The following is a 19,988-nucleotide window of genomic DNA, read 5'->3' as shown; positions in this document are numbered from 1 at the left end:
CACTGCTCACATTTTGATATGTACTTTCCCCATCATTTCCCTCTACCTTTCCATCATGTCCCCCCACCTTCCCATCATCTCCCCTACATCCCCATCATCTCCCTCCACCTCCCCATCACCTCCCCATTATCTCCCTCACCTCCCAATAATCTCTCCCCCTCCCCATCATCTCCCCCCGCCTCATCTCCCTCCACCTCCCCAGCATGTCCCCCCACCTATCATCTCCCCCCACGTCCTCAACATCTCCTCCCACCTCCCCATCATCTCCTCCCACCTCCCCATCATCTCCCCCCACCTCCCCATCATCTCCCCCACCTATCATCTCCCCCCACCTCCCATCATCTTATCCCATTTCATCATCTCCCCATTATCTACTCCTCGCCTCCTCCTCATCCTTCCACCATCTCTCCCCACCGCCCCATATCTCCTACATGCTTGCTTCGGCTCATATTAAGCCTCAGTCTGAAGATCACCCAGCTAATTTTGTAATTTTTGGTAGAGCCGAGGGTTTTACCATGGGATTCCCTTGTTGTTTATTTTTTAAACTCAACAAGATTTGATGGCTGAAGACTCAGGGAACTGAGCCCAAGGAAGGAGCTAGAAATTACTTCTCGGTGCCAAGGGCAAGCTTGGCTGACCACAAGAAAGTAAATTCACAGGGTGTCCTGGGTAGTGTCTAGTCCCAGAAGTCATGGGAATAAAGAATAAACCCTTTTCAAACCGAGCTCACACAAAGTGCCCAGAGACACTGACCTGGTTTTCTGTCAATCTTTATTTGGCAAACAAAGTTCCTCCCCAATAAGGCAGCCACATGAGAGGAGCGACCAGGTGCCCAGCACCCAACCTCCAAAAGCACCTCCAGCCAGAAGACAAAGATCCCAGAGGCCCACCTCTCCTTCTGCTGCTTTAGTGTCATGTGTGGAGGGCTGACTGCAGGTCTGCAAAGCTCCAAGGTAATCCCGAGTCCACAGAGCAGCAGCAGGAACTGGAACAGGAGGCAGCTAGACACGAAGGAGAGACCCTGCAAACCAAGGCTCCAAGGGGCTGTGCTCCTGGATTCTGGCTCCCCTGGGGCAGGCAGGGGCTCTGGGCTTGGGTGGAGCTCAGAGTCACAGGCTCCCGCCATCCCCTAGTGAGTGGCTGTCATCGCCCCTCAAAATGGGCTGTGATTTGTTCCAGAGTCTTTCCTTTGGTTTCAGGAACACAGAACAAGGTGAAAAGGACACTGAAGATGCAGAAGGCGGAGGCGAGCCAGAAGGCTCCGTAGGGCCTGAGGACCTCCTGCAGAGAGAGGAAAGGCCATGGGTGGACGTGGGGGGAAACCAGGAGGCCCCATGCAATCACTGAGGCAGCTCTGCCACCAGGGGTCCAGTCCTCTGACCCCAGCCTGTCCTGCCCAAGGCCACACCCATTCTGCCTCCACCCAGCTCTGGGAAATGGGAGGATAATCTGGCATCCAGTCTGGTGGCCTGGGCATCGAGGTCGTATGGCTTGGGAAACTGAGGCTCACAGCAATGAAGTGACTGCCTCAAGGCCAGAGACCTGCTATCCAGTGACAGCTGGGCGCCTGCTCCAGGTCTGACTCCAGGGCCCACAGACCCACCTTCCACCCTCAGCTTTGGCCCCACCCTGAGGCCCCTGGGGGGTTCTTTCAGACTGTGGTGGGAATGGGCGAGACAGGGCAGAGCAAGCATAGCTCTAGGAACACACGGGTACTCTTGGGGCTAGTGGCATGAAGGCAGGAGTAAGCCGTCCCCTTTGGTTAGAGCCTGTCCCCCATCCCCCACCATTGTGTTCTCCCACATGCTCTGGGAGAGCACACTAAAAAGGTGCTCCCCCACTACTAAAAAGGTGCTTCTCAGCTCCTCGTCCTCTGGGACCTGGTGATCTCTCCCTCCTTGAAGGCCTTCTCCTGGCCTCTTGGACATTGGCTCCCCAGGTCACTGTTAGGTCCTTTGTCACTTCCTTCTTGGCTTCTTTTCCTCCCTCTTTTGCTGCCCATCCCCTCCCAGCCCCCAGCAAGTCATCTGCACCCCAGGCATCAGCCCGGGGCAGCCCTGCCTAAGTGGGTGCCAGGCTCTGCACAGACTCCAGGCTGGCCCCTCACTGACCTAACCCAGCCCCACTGGGGTTCATTCTCCCACCACTGCCATGGCCTTTCCAGCCCTTTTCATAAAGGGGACTCTGCCTATCTTGTTCATTGCTGTCCCTGGTGCCTTGCATAGGGCTGGACATGGCACATGTCAGGAGACCTGAGGGCACAAATGACTGTATAAACCACCAGATCATCTACTCCAGAGCTGTCTCTGTCAGCTGGGAAGCCCTGGGGCAGGGACCATGCCTGTGCTAGTTCATCCGTGAGAAGGCAACAAAATGATGAGCTGAATGGATGCTCCCATCAGCCTTGAGAGCAAGCTGCTGTTACTCTCCTCTAGTTTCAGCCAAGGAAGCAGGCTCAGAGAAGGTAAGCATCATACCCAAGGTCACACAGCCAGGGTGGGGCTGGAGCCCAGTCCTGTCAGCTCTTCCCATGTAGACCTTAGGTTCAAGGCCCACATTCCTGACAGTCTCTAAGGGGAGAGGCCAGCTGTGCCATCTGACTGCCAAGATGGGCAAGGACTCCTGAGGGGTCATAGCCTGGGTTCCCCATCTGGCCCAGCCCATCTGCCTCCACTTTGCCTTGCCCAAGATGGCCAGTGGCCCAGGCATGGTGGCGCTCAGCCTGTGTGTATGGCCCCACCCATGGGTCTTCTGCCATACAAATGGTTTTAGAAAGTGCTTCTTTCTGACATGCAGTCGGCCGAGGGCTGCGCTCACCATGAGGCTGCTGAATTCCTTGGTCACGAGAAAGGCCATGAGCCAGTTAGTGAGGACGCAGACGCCTGTTGCTACGCCCTTGACGTGCAGAGGGAAGATCTCTGACATGAGGAGCCAGGGGATGGGCCCCCAACCCATGGCAAAGCCTGCGGGAGTGAGACAGGCGTCAGGGCCCACAGGCTGGGCTCCTTGGCTTGCCGCAGAGCCAAGAGACCCAGCTTCCCAGCCTGTAGGGCTGAGGGGTGCTGGATCCCAGTGTGGGCTGCTCAGAGAGCTGCTCAGGGGATTCAGTGAAAGGAATGCAGAGCGGCCTAGTTCAGATCTGTGTGTGGTCAGAGCTATCAGCGCAGAGCCTGAGATCTACGATGCGAGAGGTGAGCTGGGGAAGACCCCAGCTGCCCAGGACCGCCAGAGCAGGGCTGGGGGATCACCTCCCACTCCTCGCCCAGTCTCCCATGGGCCCCTTACCGGCAATGAAGAGACACATGCTGCCCACAGTCAGCCAGGCCAGCCCCACGTTGGCATCAACAGGCTCTGTGGAGACGGGCGCTGAGAGGGCCACATGCGAGGAGTTGCCAGGGCTACCCTGGGTCAGCTTGAAGTAGGCACCGAAGGCACTCATGCTGAACACCATGACCACACCTGCAGGTAGGAGGGCAGCAGTGGATGGGGCGCTGGGAGAACGGCCCAGGGCACAGCAGTGTGGCCTGGACACTGGTGGGGGGTGGTCTGGCTCCCAGAGAGAGGCCAGCTTGGTATTCTGGCACCTTGGCCACAGGAGCCCTGACTGGGTGGCAGCCACCCCTCCGTGGAAGTTCACCTCAGTGAACTACAGGACGTTCCTAGAGTAGACCCTCTGGCCTGAGGCAGCAGGGGTGCAGCAGTGGCAGCAGCAGCAGCGGCGGGCAACCCCCAGCCCCAACGGTCGCCTTTGTAGCAGCCACTGAGGACCAAATGTCTGTACCCAGCTCTTGCTGAAGGCCTCACGTGGATCACCTGCCACTCCTCACAACAGCGCGGAGGGAGGCGCTGCTATTACCCCCATTTCCCAGAGGGGGAGACTGAGGCTCAGAGAGGTCAAGTCACTTGCCCAAAAGGACCACAAGCTCCTGAGTTGTGGGTAACATCCCCCATGGGCACCGAGGAAGGAGAACTGTCCTGACCCAAGGCACAACTAGTGCCTGAAGAATATCTTAGTTTATAGTGTTATTGCTCAGCTGTTTCCTTTATATAATCCTTCATATATAATCATATATTAGTTTACAGAATTAGTGCTTGAAGTGTAACTTACTGCTTACATATATATAGCATACTTAGTTCTATATAATCTTTCTGTATAATCATTTAGGTATTATAGTCGGAGCTGTACTGACACATTTAGTGCTGATTTATAGAATCCTTCAATATAACCACAGAGTAGTTTATAGTAGGAGGAATGCCTAGAGCAGTCACAGAACAGAAGCAGTACATGGGAAAACAACCAGACCAGGATGAGAACCAAAGACCCAAGCGGCGGCGTCCCTGCCTGAAAGGGCATACGCTGTATGGCAGGCTTGGAGCAAGAGCCTCTCCTCCTGATAAAGGAGTTGTAGTACCTTGCATCCAGTTCCTGTGGAAAGTAGGCCTCAGGCCTGAGATCCTGGAAGTAACCGAGGGAGAAGAACCCCTCTGCTGTGACCAGTCACGGCGGCTGTACATCTTGTCAGTTTTTTCTCGCTTCTGTGCTAGCTCAAAGAATCCTCCAATAAATATCTTAAGAACACAAGTCTGTCAGCTCCCACTGCATTAAGCTTATGATATCCTTCTATTAGAAATCCTTTGAAGTCTCCAGCCCCCAAATAAGAAGTGTTGCGCACAACACCTGTTGCGCACAGCCCACCTCCTAGCCTCTGTGACCTAATGGGGGTGGGAGCCCTTTTCTGTACACGGCCCCCTACTACTGCACACTTCACAGCCCCCTGCTGCGCGCGCCCCCCCCTTCAGGTGACATAATGGGGTGGTCCCCTCACTTGTAACTCACGTGATTATGTATGCCCTATTACTAAGCCTATAGATGATGACCTCACTCACAACCCTGTGCCCTGCTTGTACCTAATAAATACAGTTGCTCTTGGGCATTTGGGGGCCGCCACCGATGATCTCCGCTCACAGGTGGTGTGGCCCCAAGTCCAGATGCTCTTCACTAGTTCTTCAATGTCCTGTCTCTTTACTTCTTGTATCCTGCACCGACACAGCATAATGGACACCCCACAACCCTGTGGGGCCTCCACAGCCCTACATCTGGCTCCCAACATGTGGGTGCCCTACACTGAGTCACTTCACCTTCCTGGCCCTCAGTTTCCCCATCATAAGCTAGGCCCGTGCTGGTGCCTTCTGGTGGGTTCACCACAGAGGTTAAAGGCATGGTGTGGGAGCACCGCTAGTGCGGAGAGGCCTGCTGCGAGTGCCTGGTGGTGAGCTGCCGTCAAATCATGGCCACATTAGTCCACGATGTTTGTCATCACAAATGCCCCCTGTCCTCCTCCTGCAATGTGGTGGCCTTGGCAAAGGCCCTCTAGCCCATGGCGGGGAGACTGGCCCAGGGAACCCATCCTGCACCGGGTCAAGCCCTCACCTGACAAGGCCAGGAGCAGCCTCCGCCCTGCTCTGTCCATGATGAGGGCTGCCACAGCTGTGAACAGCACCTGGATGACACCCACAATGATTGAGGCCAGGCTGCTGTCCTAGGGGAGATGGAGCCAAGGTGTCAGGAGGGTCAGCTGAGAGCTTGGTCCCTCCCTCTCCAGGCCCGTGCTGGGTGGCTGGGCCCTAGGCTGGGGGAGGAAGCTCCATCTCTGTGGAGGCTGGACCAGGCTTTGCCAGGCAGAGGCCCCTTTACCTTGAACTTGGCCTCTTCAAAGATGGTCTGTGCATAGAACATAATGGCGTTGACCCCCGACAGCTGCTGGAAGGCCATCAGGGAGACGCCGATGACGAAGGGCTTGTAGATGCCAGGCTGCCACAGCAGGGCCAGGTGGAAGCCCTGCTCTGACGGAGATTGGCCATCAGGATCTCTCTCTTCCCTCCTGCAAGGAGCTCCCCTCTGTGGGCCCATTGTCCTAAGGGCTTGGAGAGTGAGTCTCGGCTCATCCCAGTGGCCCCTCTTTCCTCAGGTGTGCAGACAAGTCCCAGCCTCCCCATGTGTCAGGTGAGAAGACCCTCACCTACCCAGGGCACTTTCTGATAGGTGGGGGGAGCCACATAGAGGTGACCTGGGCAAAGAGCAAGCTGCTGCCCTCATCCCTGCCACCACCAACACATCCAGTACCTGCTTCAGGTCTGGACCTGGCCGTCTCCACTGACCCTCCCCTCCCACTGAACCCACCCTCCTCACGGACCTGTGTCCTCCTCACTGACCCCACCCTCCTCAATAAGCCCCGCCCTCCCAAGCCCCACCTTCCCCACTGAGCCCTGCCCACCACCGTGAAGCATGTACTCTGACTCCCAAGTTACAGATGAAGAGCTAAGGCTTAAAGACCAGAAGGGCACACAGCAGGTAAGGGGCAGCGTGGGGGCTTCAAACCCATACCTGGGTGACTCTAAAACCAGACTTTAACCCTCTCCCCTGCCCTACAACTCCCTTGTTAAATCCAAGTCCTCAGCTCTGCCTCTGTTTCCCCCACCAGGCCTGGCTATTCTCTTCCTGGGACAGTAAGGATCAAGGCTCGAGCTTTGCTGGTGACCTTGGAGGCTAGGGCCCAGCTCCGTGGGGCTCCAGCTGTCTCCGCCTGCTCAAAGACAGGACAACTCTGGGCCTGTCCTCGCTGAGGGTGGAGGGTGGACAGGCACCTCCCCGTCCCCTGCCCTCCTGGGTGTGTGGCCTTAGGAACAGGCAGTGCTACCCTCCCCTAACTGCTGTCCCACTCTTGTCTGCTCTGACTTCCAGCCTCTCACCTGCTCGGCCCCAGTTGGGGGTTCTTCCCAGCCCTGCTCGGAGCCACACAGGAACTGCAGGGCGGCCATGGCCTCCTGGCGCCTGTGCTGAGTCAGCAGGAAGCGTGGGGTCTCAGGCATGAAGCACATGAGCAGCAGCATCAGGGAGGGAGGCACGCAGCCCAGCACAGCCAGCCAGCGCCACTCCAGCACCCAGCCTGCAGTGGGGCAGGGGAGGCTGGCGTCAGAGCCAGGGCAAGCCAGCCTGGGCCTTGCCAGCCTCAGAGACTCAGCTTTAGAGATGGGGCCCTGCTGCCTCTGCACATCTGCCTCATGTTTGCTACTGACATTATCACAATTGTTCATGAGGCACCTGGCTCCGGCCAACCACACCAGCAGTAGAAGTGATGGTGGGCATGGCAACATGGACATTACTAGGCTACGTCTGTTCAGCGAAACATTTATGTAGCCATGAAACAAAGGATGAAATGCTTGCTGCGTGTCCACGTGGTATGATGTGGTACCATTTGTACAAGAGGTAGGGGAGGGAAGATAAATATGCATATCCCTCATATGCATAGACTCTCTGAAGGCTACCAAGCAACAGGCAATGCGGGCTCCCCAAGACAAGAAAGGGAGAGAGGTGGAGGACACCTTTCACTGGACATCTCCCCACTCTGGCACTTGAGTGCTGAATCATTTGAATGCACTATCTATTCAAAGTATACATGAAAGTAGAGCGGTGAGAGGATTTTGCTGTCTTGATATATGAAGGACAGCATAAGTGCAGAATTATCTAGCCTTGTATAAAGTCAAAAGGTTGTCTTACAAAGGGGCCTGGAATAAATGAATCTAGGGCATTGCTGCTCTAATTAATATTTTTTTGAGATGGGGTCTTGCTCTGTCACCTAGGCTGGAGTGCAATAGCATGATCTTGACTCATTGCAACCTCCGCCTCATGGGTTCAAGCGATTCTCCTGCCTCAGCCTCCTGAGTAGCTGGGACTACAGGTACCCATCACCATGCCCCGCTAATTTTTTACTTTTAGTAGAGATGGGACATGGACATTCGGGGGTTTCACCACATTGCTCAGGCTGGTCTTCAACTCCTGTACTTGTGATCTGCCCACCTTGGCCTCCCAAAGTGTTGGGATCACAGTTGTGAGCCACTGCACCTGGCCTGCTCTAATTATTAATTTTTCCCAGGCCTAAGGCTTACCCATCCCCAGTTCCCAGTGAAAAAATATCTCTAAGATCGACACGATATCCTATTGTTTTTCTGTGCTGGGGTGCAGACAGTTGTTCCATGAAGTCTAGTTGTGGGAACATTATTGCCCCAATGTGAAGCAAACGTGTCACCATGTCACTTTGTGAGGTTAACAGAGTTCACCCACCCCAGTGGATCAAAACTGACAGAAATTGATTGGTGAAAGGCAGGAGAAGCAATAAGTACATGTTAAGATGCTTGGAAGATAATGCCATGGGTGGAGGGACACCCAGTACCTGTCCCCCAAACTATGAATGTCAACACCTGCACACATGGGGGCTTTGGTTTACTCGTCTCCCAAAGTAGCCAGACAGGATTCTGAATTAGGTAGGGTGGTTAAATGGGTAAAAATGAAAGACTGAAGACCTGTATATCATCCACCCTGAAGATGCAGAGGGCTTGTGCACTGGGCTAGTCCACAGCCTGTCAGGCCCCTGAGGCCTCCTACCCTGAAGGTCTCCCGTGGTTCTCAGGTCATCCCTTGACAATTCTCATTTGGAACCCACTGTTAGGCACTTTTCATGTGTCACTTAATTTAATGGACAGGTACTGGACTAGAGGTTATGTCCATTTCAAGTCAGGGAAACCGAGGCTTCCAGAGGTGGTGTGACTTGGCCAAGGTCACATAGCAAGTAGGAGAGGCTATCACCAAACCCAGGACAGTCAGATTTGAAGTCTGCCCTTGTTTTTTGTTTTGTTTTGTTTTTTGAGACAAAGTCTTGATCTGTCGTCACCCAGGCTGGAGTGCAGTGGCACAATCTCAGCTCCTGAGTTCAAGCAGTTCTTCTGCCTCAGTCTCCTGAGTAGCTAGGATTACAGGCAGGTGTCACCATACCTGGCTAATTTTTGCATTATGAATAGAGACAGGGTTTACCATATTGGCCAGGCTGATCTCGAACACCTGACCTTGTGATCTGCCCGCCTTGGTCTCCCAAAGTGCTGGGATTACAGGCGTGAGCCACCACCCTTGGCCACCCTGTTTTTAAAGCTTCTTCATGCTGACGCTGCTTCTCCTAAAGCTTCTTCATGCTGGCCCAGGTTTGCCCCTTGGGGTTCCCAGGAACTGGCCTTCTTCACATTGCAACTCACTAACATGGTGAATACAGCACTGACATTCTCAAGGGTACTTGCTCAGCCCTTCAGGCGCCTGGGCTGAAGATTTTTACAGGGACCCACCCACTTCTGGAGCCCTCTGGTTTGTCACTGCACAGTAAGGTACTACCCTAACCAGTCAGCCCTTCCTACACCCCTAGAGGGGGCTTCAGGGAAGATGAGGATATCACCTTCTCCAGCTCTCCCTGGAACTCAGACCCACTTATCCCAAGGTCCCAGGAAGGTGATCTGGAGCCTGGCACATTGGGCACTGGCTGTGTGACCTCAGAAAAGTCCCTTGACCTCCCTGAATCTCTGTTTACACATCTGTAAAATGGCCACATGACCACGAACAGGAAGCAAGAGATAATGACAACTATACCTGCCAGGTAGGCCAGGAGGATGCCGATGACGACCATCAGCTGCACACAGGAGCCGAGCAGCCCCCGGACTGCTGGGTAGGCGATTTCGGAGATGTAGACCTGCCAGCAATAAGATGAGGCTTTACTTGGGCTCCAAGAGTTCTTTTTTTTTTTTTTTCAAGACAGAGTTTCGCTCTTCTTACCCAAGCCGGAGTGCAATGGCGTGATCTCGGCTCACCGCAACCTCCACCTCCTGGGTTCAGGCAATTCTCCTGCCTCAGCCTCCTGAGTAGCTGGGATTACAGGCATGCACCACCATGCCCAGCTAATTTTTTGTATTTTTAGTAGAGACGGGGTTTCACCTTGTTGACCAGGATGGTCTTGATCTCTTGACCTCATGATCCACCTGCCTCGGCCTCCAAAAGCGCTGGGATCATAGGCGTGAGCCACTGCACCCGGCCCTCCAAGAGTTCTTAAAACTAAAAAATCTCAGCCATTCAGAGCTGAGGAAAGTCCTCACTGGGGTTACAGCAGGCCCTGAGGGCCCTTAGTGGAACCTGCCCAGGTGAGCAGAGCCATCCTTAGGTCCCCACCACTGAATCATCTGTGGCAGGTGTTTAAAGAGGATTAAGGGTAATGGAGAGGGCTGCGTGTGATGGCGAGAGGCCATGGGCACAGAGCGTCTCAAGCCTTCGTTTAATGTGCACAGACACCCTGGATAAAATGCAGATTCTGATGCAAGTAGGTCTGGGCAGGGGAAAGATTCCATCTTGCTAACCAGCTCCAGGTGATGCCCACCCAGAATCCTAGCCTGAGACCCACGCTTTGAGTGGTGGCCTTGGATCAGAAGTAGGAACTCTCCACCTTAGTCACTACCAGTGGCTGCCCCTGCTCCCTCTTGGGCCCACAGACCACCAGGTCCTCACCCATCATCTAAGGTTATTCCATAGTTTAGGCCCTAACACAGGTGTGTTTCTGCCCAGTTAAAAAAACCAAAGACGCCAGGCCTCGGTGGCTCATGCCTGTAATCCCAGCACTTTGGGAGGCCGAGGCAGGTGGATCACGAGGTCAAGAGTTCGAGACTAGTCTGGCCAACATAGTGAAACCCTCTCTACTAAAAATATAAAACATTAGCTGGGCATGGTAGTGTGTGCATGTAATCCCAGCTACTCGGGAGGCTGAGGCAAGAGAATTGTATGAACTCAGGACGTAGAGGCTGCAGTTATGCCACTGCATTCCCGCATGGGTGACAGTGCAAGATTCCGTCTCAGTCCAGCTGCTGCTGCTACTTAGCAAATGTTGGTGAAATGAGCACTGAGTGGCTGCTTTCAACCTCACTCGGGTGAGGTATTGTCTAAGCTCATGACCAGGGGCAGTTCACGGGTCACCCAGTTGTCAGGGTCCAGTCCTCCACAAGCCATGCCAGGGACTGTCCATGCAAAGTAGATACTATCTACTTTGTAGTAAATCCTGACCACTACCTCAGAGGCTAATGTCACAATCCCTGTTTTCCAGAGAGGGAAACTGAGGCCCAGGGAGGCACTGCTCAGGCCAGTGGCAGAGCTGGGATTTGACCCAGATGTGGGCAGCCTGGGTCATGAGAGGGAGAAGGGGAAGATGGGGAAGCCAGAGGGGCTGGTCTGTGAGAAGGGAAGGGGAATGCAGAGGTCAGCAGCAACCCCAGGACAAATCAGGACAGGAACTTCCTGCTAATTGCAGTCAGTGACTGGAAGCCAGGGATGAAAAGCATAATGTGAGGAGTGGGCTCCTGTGGATCATCTGCAGGTTTGCAGAGCAAAAGAGGGGCACAGCTAAGTGGGACAACCCTGGGTTCCAGCAACTGCTTCTCCTCTGTCTAGCTGTGGACACTGCCTGGGCAAAGGACTTCATCTTTCCAAGACTCCATGTCATGACTTCAGTGTAAAATGGACATAATAGCAGGCTCCCTCCCAGGGTCGAAGGGAAGGACTACGAGATAACAAAGGGACTTCAGGCCTGGCACCCAGAAGGTCCCGGCAGGGGAGCCACGCATCCAGATTTGGGGAGCGGCTTGTCCCACTCCTCCTTGGTCTCAGGCTCTGAGACAGGACACTCGCGAGACGGGACACTCACCGGGGCCACTAGGGAGGCAACACCGCAGGCCAGGCCGGTGAGGAGGCGGCCCCCCAGCAGCATCCACACGTCCTGGGCCGCGGTGATGACAGCAAAGCCGGTCACGAAGGGCACGGAGCACAGCAGGAGGCTCAGCTTGCGCCCGGCACGGTCCACCAGCCAGCCGCCCAGCACACCCCCTGCCGCGGCGCCCAGGGTCACGATGGCCTGGGGGCGGGCGGCGGGTGAGGAGGAGGCGCCGAAGCTGCGGCCCGTCCTCGCCCTCCGCCCACCGCCGCGGGCTCAGAGGGAAGTGGGTGACCCCAGGCAGGGGAGACGGGGCCCAGCGCCCGTCCCGTGGGGAGGGGTCGGATGCCCATCTCGTGGGGAGGAGTTGGGGGCAGAGGGGCTCGACGCTCGTCCTGAGGGGAGGGGTGGAGGGCAGAGGGGCCTGATGCCCGTCCTGAGGGGAGGATACGGGGTCCCGGGGCTGGAGGAGTGAGTTCGGGGCCTCACCCCGAACCAGGAGGCGGCTTCGTCGTCCAGGCGTGGGGTCGGGGGCGCGGCGCGCTGCAGGCTTGGGATGGCCGGGGAGCTGTAGCCGAGCGCGAAGCCGAAGCTGAGTGGGCCCAGGGCAGCGGCGAAGGCGGCAAGGAAGACGCGGCGGCCGCGGGGCGCGCTGCGGCGACAGGGTGGAGGGTGAGCCGAGCGGGCGCGGAGGAGCGGGAGGGCAAGGCCGCGTCCGGGACCGGGTTCCCCGCAGCTCACCTGCCGCCAGGAGGCTCCAGAAGCGGCTGGGTCTCCTCAGGGTCTTCGGGCGTCATATCGACGGCCAACGCCAATCTGCCGGCTCCGGCGCCTGAACCGAAACGAGCCCCGCGAGTGCGGACCGCACCGGCCTCTCGCAGCCAATGGGCGGTGGGAGGCGGGGGCGGGGCTGGGACGAAATCGGAACAGTAGTGCAGGAGCAGCCAATAGGAATGCAAGGAGGGGTTGGCGACTCCGCTGGGACCCGCCCTTCATATCAAAGCAGACCAATGGAAGCATAGATCAATTAGCAACGCGCGCTGGAACCGCCCCTAGGACTGCGCGGCTCTAAGTACAGGTGGGGCGGAGTTTCCGTCTGGGAGCACAACCACCCAATTGGAGTGTGGTGCGAGCTCGTAGGCGGGGCAAGAGAGAGCTACCTCTGAACTGAGCTACCCAATGAGGTTGGAGGGAGGAATTTTTTTTTTTTTTTTTGCCTGGCACTTCCTCTCAATCCAGCTTCGACCAATGAGGGTAGGGGCGGGGCGAAGGCGGAGCACGTGGACCTCAGCCTTGACTTTTCGCCCCCAACTCCGAGTAGCTGCAGACATCACTAGGTCAGGTCTGCATTTCCTGCCCCGGGTTAATCGCTGCCCTGGGGCCTTATTGGAGGCGTCCGACCTCTGCCTGGGCCTAGCTCTGCAGGAGAGAGATCCTCTAAACAGACTGTCTTGGGCCGCCTCCCTCTCCTCTCGCCGAGACTGGTCAGACGCTCCAGCTGAGCTGCTGGGGGCGGAGGCGTGGCCCTGTACACCGAAACCCACCTTCATGCCTTCCAGATTGCCAAAGGCTCGGGCCTACAGGTGCTGAGGACCAGTGGTAGGTGGGGTCCCCCACGCCACCTATGTGACAGATCTGGGCGCCACGCTCCCTCTTAAGTTTCACTCACTTCACAGGGAATCCTCTTGAATCTTCATCTACCTGCCTTCAAAGTTTGAGTTCCCTGGGGATTTGAATGGCAACTTCTCCTCGTGTGCACCCAAGTCGAATGATGAGGCACTGTTGGATCTCACCAGTTGTACCCAATTCATACTCGACGCTCTGGGTGCAGGCAGCTGCGGTGGAGTGCGGGTATAATTCTGGAAAGACCCAGGGCATGGAAGTAAGAGGCTTGGCTTGTAATCCCTCTCTGGGCCTTGTGTTTCCTCATCTCTAAGTGGGGATGACCATTATCTTCCAGGAGAGTTGTGAAGCAAGGTAGTGTACATAAAATATATGTGAAACACTCAAATGCTAACCGGTATGATTATGATACTCATTTGACATACTGCAGTCACCTGATGGTTCTAGCAACCAACATTTTTCCACCCAGACCACAAGACTATCTTAAAGACTTAGACAACTGCCCTCTGTACTTCCACAGCATCTAGCGCTTGAGTTATGTATTCATATTACAGCATTTATCACTGCTTTGTGATACCCCATTTACTTCTGTCCTTCCCCAATGGACATGATCTCTTCTGGAGAGTAGGCACTTGGTGTTTGGAGAGTGGATGAATGCCTCAAACTCCATGGGCAGAACACTGCATTTGGATGATTTACTCTGTGACTCAGCCAGTTGGGTATACAGAAAGGAATATGTAGGCAGGATGCTCCAGTGCCAGACAGCCCTCTGAGCCATGGACTCCTACAAATCTGTTCCTACCCTGTGGCCAATGGTTTCCCTTCCCATGAGTGTGCAGAACTGACTTCTTAGCCTTTGTAAACAAATAATGTTGCCAGAACAGCCTCCTGCCCACTTTCCATAGGCAAAGCACCATCAGCCGGATCAGTAGGTTCCATCTCTTGCCCTCACTACATCACTCCTCAGACCCATGACTCTTGTCAAATTGTGGGTGCCTCTAATGCTGCTGATTTGGAAGAATGCTCTAAAAAAGCCCGTGGGTTTTTTTATGCTGTGCTGTGAAGCAAGACACTTCAGGAAAAAAAAAAAAAAAAAGGAGAAACACAGATACAGACTCATAAAGCTTACAAATACATTTAACATGAAAAACACCAGCCAGATCCAACTGACACAAGGCACTTAGCCTATCTCTGCGTGACAGACACGAGGAAAGCAAGGGCTCTGGAGTCAAAGAACTTGCAGGTTCAAACAACTGCCCCTTTCTGAGCCTGTTTCCTTATTTGAAAAGCAAGAATAATAAAACATAATTCATTAAACTGTTGCTGGGGTTGGAACACAGTGTTTTTCCACCTATGTAAGGAAAAAGGCATAAAAAACAAAGAAAGAATGGGCATGCTAAATGCTGCAAAGAATATGAGCAGACACATTTGGTTATAAACAGCCCCATCTGGGTATACCTAAACGGCACTGTTTTTACTACTCTTGCCTCTTGCCTTCTGCCAAAGATGAACCAAGCAGCCTTCAGCTTGGGCTCATCATGTTGATCTGTTTGTGCAAAGGACAGAGAGGGAGCTCTCCCCACAGTGTGCAAGGCCCACTAGGAGGTAGGATCCAAACTTCTATAAAATCTGTCAGACCAAGGTCCTGTCAAACTCAGTTCTCCAAGCTCACAAAGAAGGCCTGCAGAACTCTTCAGAGTCGCTTTAACTGGGTCAGTAACAGAAAGTTTCTTTTGATGAGTAATGAAAGCAGGAAGAGATAGAATAAAATTGAAAGGGCTAGACTAAAGCCAAAGTTAAAATACCTTTTCATACAGATTAAAATATTTACAAACAATGCTAGTGAAACTGGATCTCCCCTTGGCTAGCGGCTATTTCACTATTTCTTTTGCACTTGGCCCAGTCCAGATTTCTTTCTGCTCGTTCTGGAGAGGGAGCTAGGAAAGGCAGATAAACAAAATTAGTATCTTTATATCATTTATGTGAAAGAGTGAGGGGGACTCAAAAAGGAGGAGGACTTTGGGAATGCTTTTTTTTTTTTTTTTTTTGAGATGGGGTCTTGCTCTTGTTGCCCAGGCTGGAGTGCAATGGCGCAATCTTGGCTCATTGCACCCTCTGCCTCCCGGGTTCAAGCAATTCTCCTGCCTTAGCTTCCTGAGTAGCTGGGATTACAGGCATGCACCACCACACCCAGCCAATGTTTGTTTGTTTTTTCCTTGTTTTTTTTTTTTTTTTTTTAGTAGAGACAGGGTTTCTCCATTTTGGTCAGGTTCGTCTTGAATTCTCAATCTCAGGTGATCCACCCACCTCGGCCTTCCAAAGTGTTGGGATTACAGGTATGAGCCACCATGCCCTGCCTTTTTTTTTTTTTTTTTTTCCTGAGACAGGGTCTCCCTCTGTCGGCTAGGCTGGAGTACAGTGGTGCAATCGTAGCTCACTGCAGCCTTGAACTTCTGGACTCAGTGATCCTTCCACCTTGGCCTCCCAAAGCGCTGGGATTACAATGAGAACACTTTTAACCACAGGGAGTAGCTGTTCTCTGGTTACATTATTGCAGAGTAACAATAAACCACACAAAGTAATCTGAGGACTTCTGACAAGCTCCTACACCTTAATATTTTTCATGAGATGCAGGGAAAAAGGAGGAGCTTCTAAGATCTAACCATTCAGCTTTTCTCAAAAGTCTATAGGCAGGAATATAGCTGGTTCCAATCACATTGAACTGAAACAGGAACCGGGGCCAAAGGTGCAGAAAGAGAACTTACTTATAATAAAGTTAAAAAGCAATAACTTTTCTTTATAAAAGAAACACATTATGTGACATAAATCAAAACTGTAATGAAAAACTAATTTTCCCTCTAAGAATATAACATAGAAGGTTGCAGTAAATAAGAATGAATATTTTTGATTTATTCAAAGTTTCAATCTAAAACCTCAATGAAATTACCACCTTTATTACAAGGGGACTGATGTTTCCTGAACAAAAAGAAAGATCAAGAAAGATGGCACCGGACCTTAGAGAGGGACCCAAACTGGCCGAGTGTGCAGAAGGTTTGGTCCAACTGACAGGCTAAAAGCCACATTTTGTTGAGAAATGACATCAGAACTGTTTAAAGAGTATAAACCTCAATAAGAAAATTAAAGATGGCAAAGGAGATTTGAACTCTGTTACTTCAAGTCAATAATGTCTTCATCAGAGAAGGCCGTGAGCTGGAAGGGGCTGCTGCTGGAGACTGGGCTGCCCTCCCTGTCTGCCACAGGGTCCTGATCAGAGCTGGCCGAGTGGTGGTGCTCCTCAGGGTTGGCTTCGGAAGTAGAAGCACTTTCCAAGGAGCCTGATGGGATCCTAGAAGAGACAAGTCACTGTAAGAGGATCTGTGGGAGCACCATGGAACTGGGCCTATTTTTTTCTGGCAATTTCCTGCTCATCTGAGCTCATGAGCTTGGCTTCTCAAATCCCCACTGTTATGTGGCAGAGGTGGGGAAGTGCTGGAATGCCACCCCATCACCTCATGGGGTTGTGAGGATTAAAGGCTGAGTGTGTGACACATGGAAGGTGTTTGTGAGGCATTATTTACCTACCTTTCTAAAGTGCAAATCCAGGTAATGTCACCCTGCCTAAAACCCTCCCATGGCTGGCCAGGGCCTGAGGATCAGGCTGAAACTCATTCTCACAGCCAAGGTTCTGGGACTGGGCCTGTGACCCCTCCAGCCTCCTAGGCCACTCCTGACTCCCTCTGTTTCCTCCAGCTCCTCAGGACCCTCTCAATAGCTACATAATTAATTTGACTAAAATTGGTTTCTACTTCTCAGGGAGTTAATGCATTCCACAAATACTCATTGGCCTGCAAAAGCCTACCTGGCCCAGCCACTGCCCACTCTTGACCTCACACAGTTCCTGGCTCTGTTCTCGATGCTGAAGCCTGTCCACTCTTCCTCCTGCCTTTTAACTGGCCATGCTAGGCCTGCTTCAGGGCTCTTTCCCTGAGGTCCTTGCTATCAGAAAGGCTGTTCCCCTAGCATCTTATCATTCATTCCAAGCCCAGCCCAATGCTACTTCCTCAAAAAGCTTCCTTTGATCCCTCTCTGGAAGTAGACCTTCTACCTGCCAGGCGTGTCACGTACTTCTTTTCAATTTCTTTTTAGTACTTGTCACTATTTGAGATGATTTTATTTGCTTACTTGTTTACAGGTTTGCAGTCTGTTTTCCTACACTAGAATGCAAAGTCCCTGAGGGCAGTGGCCTTATCAGGTTATGACTTATGAGAGGAGGCTCAGCCTCCCTTGATGTTTAAGACCCTCCCTGCCCCAGGTATGAGCTGGATGGCAATCTTTGTTACACATCACCTGCCACACTGGAATGCAGAAATTGTCTGGACCCCCATTGGTCTTTGCCACTGGCCTGGGAACCCCTTGAAGGAACAGGTGGGGGCTTAGTCTTCTCCACATCTTAACACCCAACTACGTCCCTGGTACTCCAAGAATATGTGTTGAGTGAATGAATGAAGTTTGGACATATGAACCATCACTCTCCACACTGGAGCATGTGTGATGTTGCTTGAAGGACAACAGAGATCTTAGGACAAATCAGTGTGACTTAACTACTATTCATTGACATGTGATGCTGACCTGCTATTCAGAAAGGCTGGACTCTGTATGTGCTACCAGTATTGCATTACTACATAGAGAGTACCTGTTTCCCTGCAGTCTTACTAAGTGGTTTTGGTTCTTTTTTTGAGACAGGTTCTTGCTCTGTTACCCAGGCTGGAGTGCAGTGGCGTGATCATGGCCCACTGCAGCCTTGACCTCTCAGGATGAAGTGATCCTCCTGCCTTAGCCTCCCAAGTAACTGGGACTACAGGCACATGCCACCAGACCCAGCTTTTTTTTTTTTTTGGTAGAGATGGGTCTTGCTGTGTTGCCGAGGCTGAGGTTGAACTCTTGGGCTCAAGTGACTTTCCCTTCTTGCCCTCCCAAAGTGTTGGGATTACAGGCATGAGCCACCATGTCTAGCCAGCATTTTTATTTTAAAAACTCTCTGTCAATCTGGTGAAAAGTCTCTCTTCCTCTCCCTCTCTCTCTCTCTCTGTGTGTGTGTGTGTGTGTACACACAAATTATATATATATATACATTTATGTTTTTTAAGACAGAGTCTTGCTGGAATGCAGAGGTCTGATCTCGGCTCACTGCAGCTTCCATCTCTCATGTTCAAGTGATTCTTCTGCCTCAACCTCTCAAGTAGCTAGAACCACAGGCATATGCCACCACGCCCATCTAATTTTTGTATTTTTAGTAGAGACAGTGTTAGCCAGCCTGGTCTTGAACTCCTGACCTTGGGTGATCTGCCCACCTCGGCCTTCCAAAGTGCTGGGATTAAAGACGTTGAGCCACCATGCCTGGCCAGGTCTCATATATTTGAATGAGCATTTGACAGCTGGTAAGAGTGCCTATTTATCTAGACCCCTCCCTGGTAGGCCTGAGGCTCTGGGGACCCTCAGAGAGAAGCAGGCTGCCAGCCCTCTGCTGCAGCTGCCAAAGGGGCCACTAGTGGCATCGTCAATCCACAGAAGGGGCCTCCCGGGCAGTGCTGTGACTCACAGGTTCACCACCTCAAGCAGGGGCCTCTCCCTCTCTTTACCTGTCACTGCTAGATGACCTCACCGCCCCTGGTTTGGGGCCTCCTTGGCTTTCTTCTAATCGCTTCCGGGGTTTGGACTTGGCCTTTGGCGTTCCTTCTGACTTGGGTCCACCTTCATCCGGGAGGCCTGGATTGAGAATCATAGGTCAAAGGGTCACTACCACAGGGCTGCCACAGAGACAGAAAATAGCCTTATTTTTTCTTGGTTGGGAACTGGTGCATTGATGTGTTAGAGTCAGGAAGAAAGATGATCGAATATATATTTTCAAATGATTGGTTTTCTTGTTGGTAGAATGTTTTTCCTTTCTGATTATAAAGTATACACACATTGCAAAAAAAATTAGAGACTCAAAGAGCCTAATGAGGAGAGATGATCTACAGTCCTACTGCTGGTAGCCCTGTAATTCTCCAATTCAGTGGTTCCGTTTTTCAAAAGCTCAGTGGTTTGTAAATAGCAATGGGCAGATCAAGCTTTGATATGGAAGACTGTGTTAAAAATAGCAATACGTTATTTTAAAAACAGTGGAAGCCATCAACTTCAAAAACCAATGGACTTTGTTAGTGTCAAGGCCTGCCCTGTCAAGTGGCCGGAATCCTTTCCTACCACAGTTGTTCAGGAAATATTACTGCAGGGCAGGGATGTGCTCAGGCCAACTGTCCTTGAAGTTTTATGTCATGCAGATCCCAATCTAAGTTCTCAAACAACTTTTTACTGGTTTAATATGTCAGTTCCATTTTTCCTTATTTTGTTTCCACAAATCTGAACAGAAAGGTTTCTAACAGTCTAATCTTTTCCCATTTTCACACTTACCAGGGGCCATCTGTTTCTCGGGTATGGCCTCTCATCTTTTTTTTTTTTTTAAAGACAGGGTGTTAGTCTGTCGCCCGGGCTGGAATGCAGTGGTATGAGCATAGCTCCCTATAGCCTTGATCTCCAGGACTCAATCGATTCTCTTGCCTTAGTTTCTTGAGTAGCTAGCTGGGACTATAGGTGCATGCCACAATGACTAGTTAATTTTTAAATAGTTTTTGTAGAGATGGGGTTTCACCATGTTACCCAGGCTGGTCTTGAACTCCTGAGTTCAAGTGATCTGCCTGCCTCAGCCTCTCCCAACATGCTGGGATAACAGGTGTGAGCCCGAGCCATCTTTATACTGAG

The 19,988-nt window shown here is 52.4% G+C and overlaps 2 protein-coding genes across 27 annotated transcripts in view; both read right to left on the bottom strand.

Moving 5' to 3' along the window:
• Nucleotides 1–754: 754 nt before the first annotated feature.
• On the bottom strand, nt 755–12,453 carry SLC2A8 (solute carrier family 2 member 8). 8 transcript variants are annotated; one of them, XM_017976273.4, is made up of 10 exons: nt 12,309–12,453; nt 12,057–12,219; nt 11,562–11,768; nt 9,470–9,569; nt 6,751–6,947; nt 5,696–5,899; nt 5,432–5,540; nt 3,286–3,459; nt 2,818–2,963; nt 755–1,281 (listed from the first exon to the last, which is right to left on the bottom strand). In XM_017976273.4, the coding sequence occupies exons 1-10, from the start codon at nt 12,362–12,364 to the stop codon at nt 1,144–1,146; spliced, it is 1,494 nt and encodes a 497-aa protein (XP_017831762.1). In that variant the 5' UTR covers nt 12,365–12,453; the 3' UTR covers nt 755–1,143. The 8 variants fall into 8 exon arrangements, with proteins under 8 accessions (XP_017831762.1, XP_017831757.1, XP_002743369.1 ...); XM_017976268.4 differs by having other exon boundaries at nt 755–1,001; XM_002743323.6 differs by having other exon boundaries at nt 5,696–5,839.
• Nucleotides 12,454–16,079: 3,626 nt separating this feature from the next.
• GARNL3 (GTPase activating Rap/RanGAP domain like 3) overlaps nt 16,080–19,988 on the bottom strand; it is a 176,295-nt gene continuing 172,386 nt past the window's right edge. For all 19 annotated transcript variants that reach the window (XM_035257825.2, XM_078327466.1, XM_078327453.1 and 16 more), the window contains 2 exons: nt 18,830–18,956; nt 16,080–16,536 (listed from right to left, as the gene is read on the bottom strand). In XM_035257825.2, coding sequence (XP_035113716.1) covers nt 16,359–16,536; nt 18,830–18,956 — 305 coding nt within the window. In that variant the 3' untranslated portion in view covers nt 16,080–16,358. The remainder of the gene's footprint in view (nt 16,537–18,829; nt 18,957–19,988) is intronic.

Source organism: Callithrix jacchus, chromosome 1 (genome assembly GCF_049354715.1).
Source record: "Callithrix jacchus isolate 240 chromosome 1, calJac240_pri, whole genome shotgun sequence".
Taxonomy (NCBI): domain Eukaryota; kingdom Metazoa; phylum Chordata; class Mammalia; order Primates; family Cebidae; genus Callithrix; species Callithrix jacchus.
The sequence above is the reverse complement of the archived record's forward strand: the minus strand, read 5'-3'. Positions and strand labels throughout refer to the sequence as shown.

Coding starts and splice junctions, on each gene's coding strand:
- SLC2A8 (XM_017976268.4), bottom strand. CDS start 12,364: ATGACGCCCGAAGACCCTGAGGAGACCCAGCCGCTTCTGGAGCCTCCT. Junction 6,948..9,469: donor CCTCCTGGCCTACCTGGCAG/GTATAGTTGTCA, acceptor GCCCCACTGCAG/GCTGGGTGCTGGAGTGGCGC. Junction 3,460..5,431: donor GCTGCTCCTGGCCTTGTCAG/GTGAGGGCTTGA, acceptor TCCTACCTGCAG/GTGTGGTCATGGTGTTCAGC.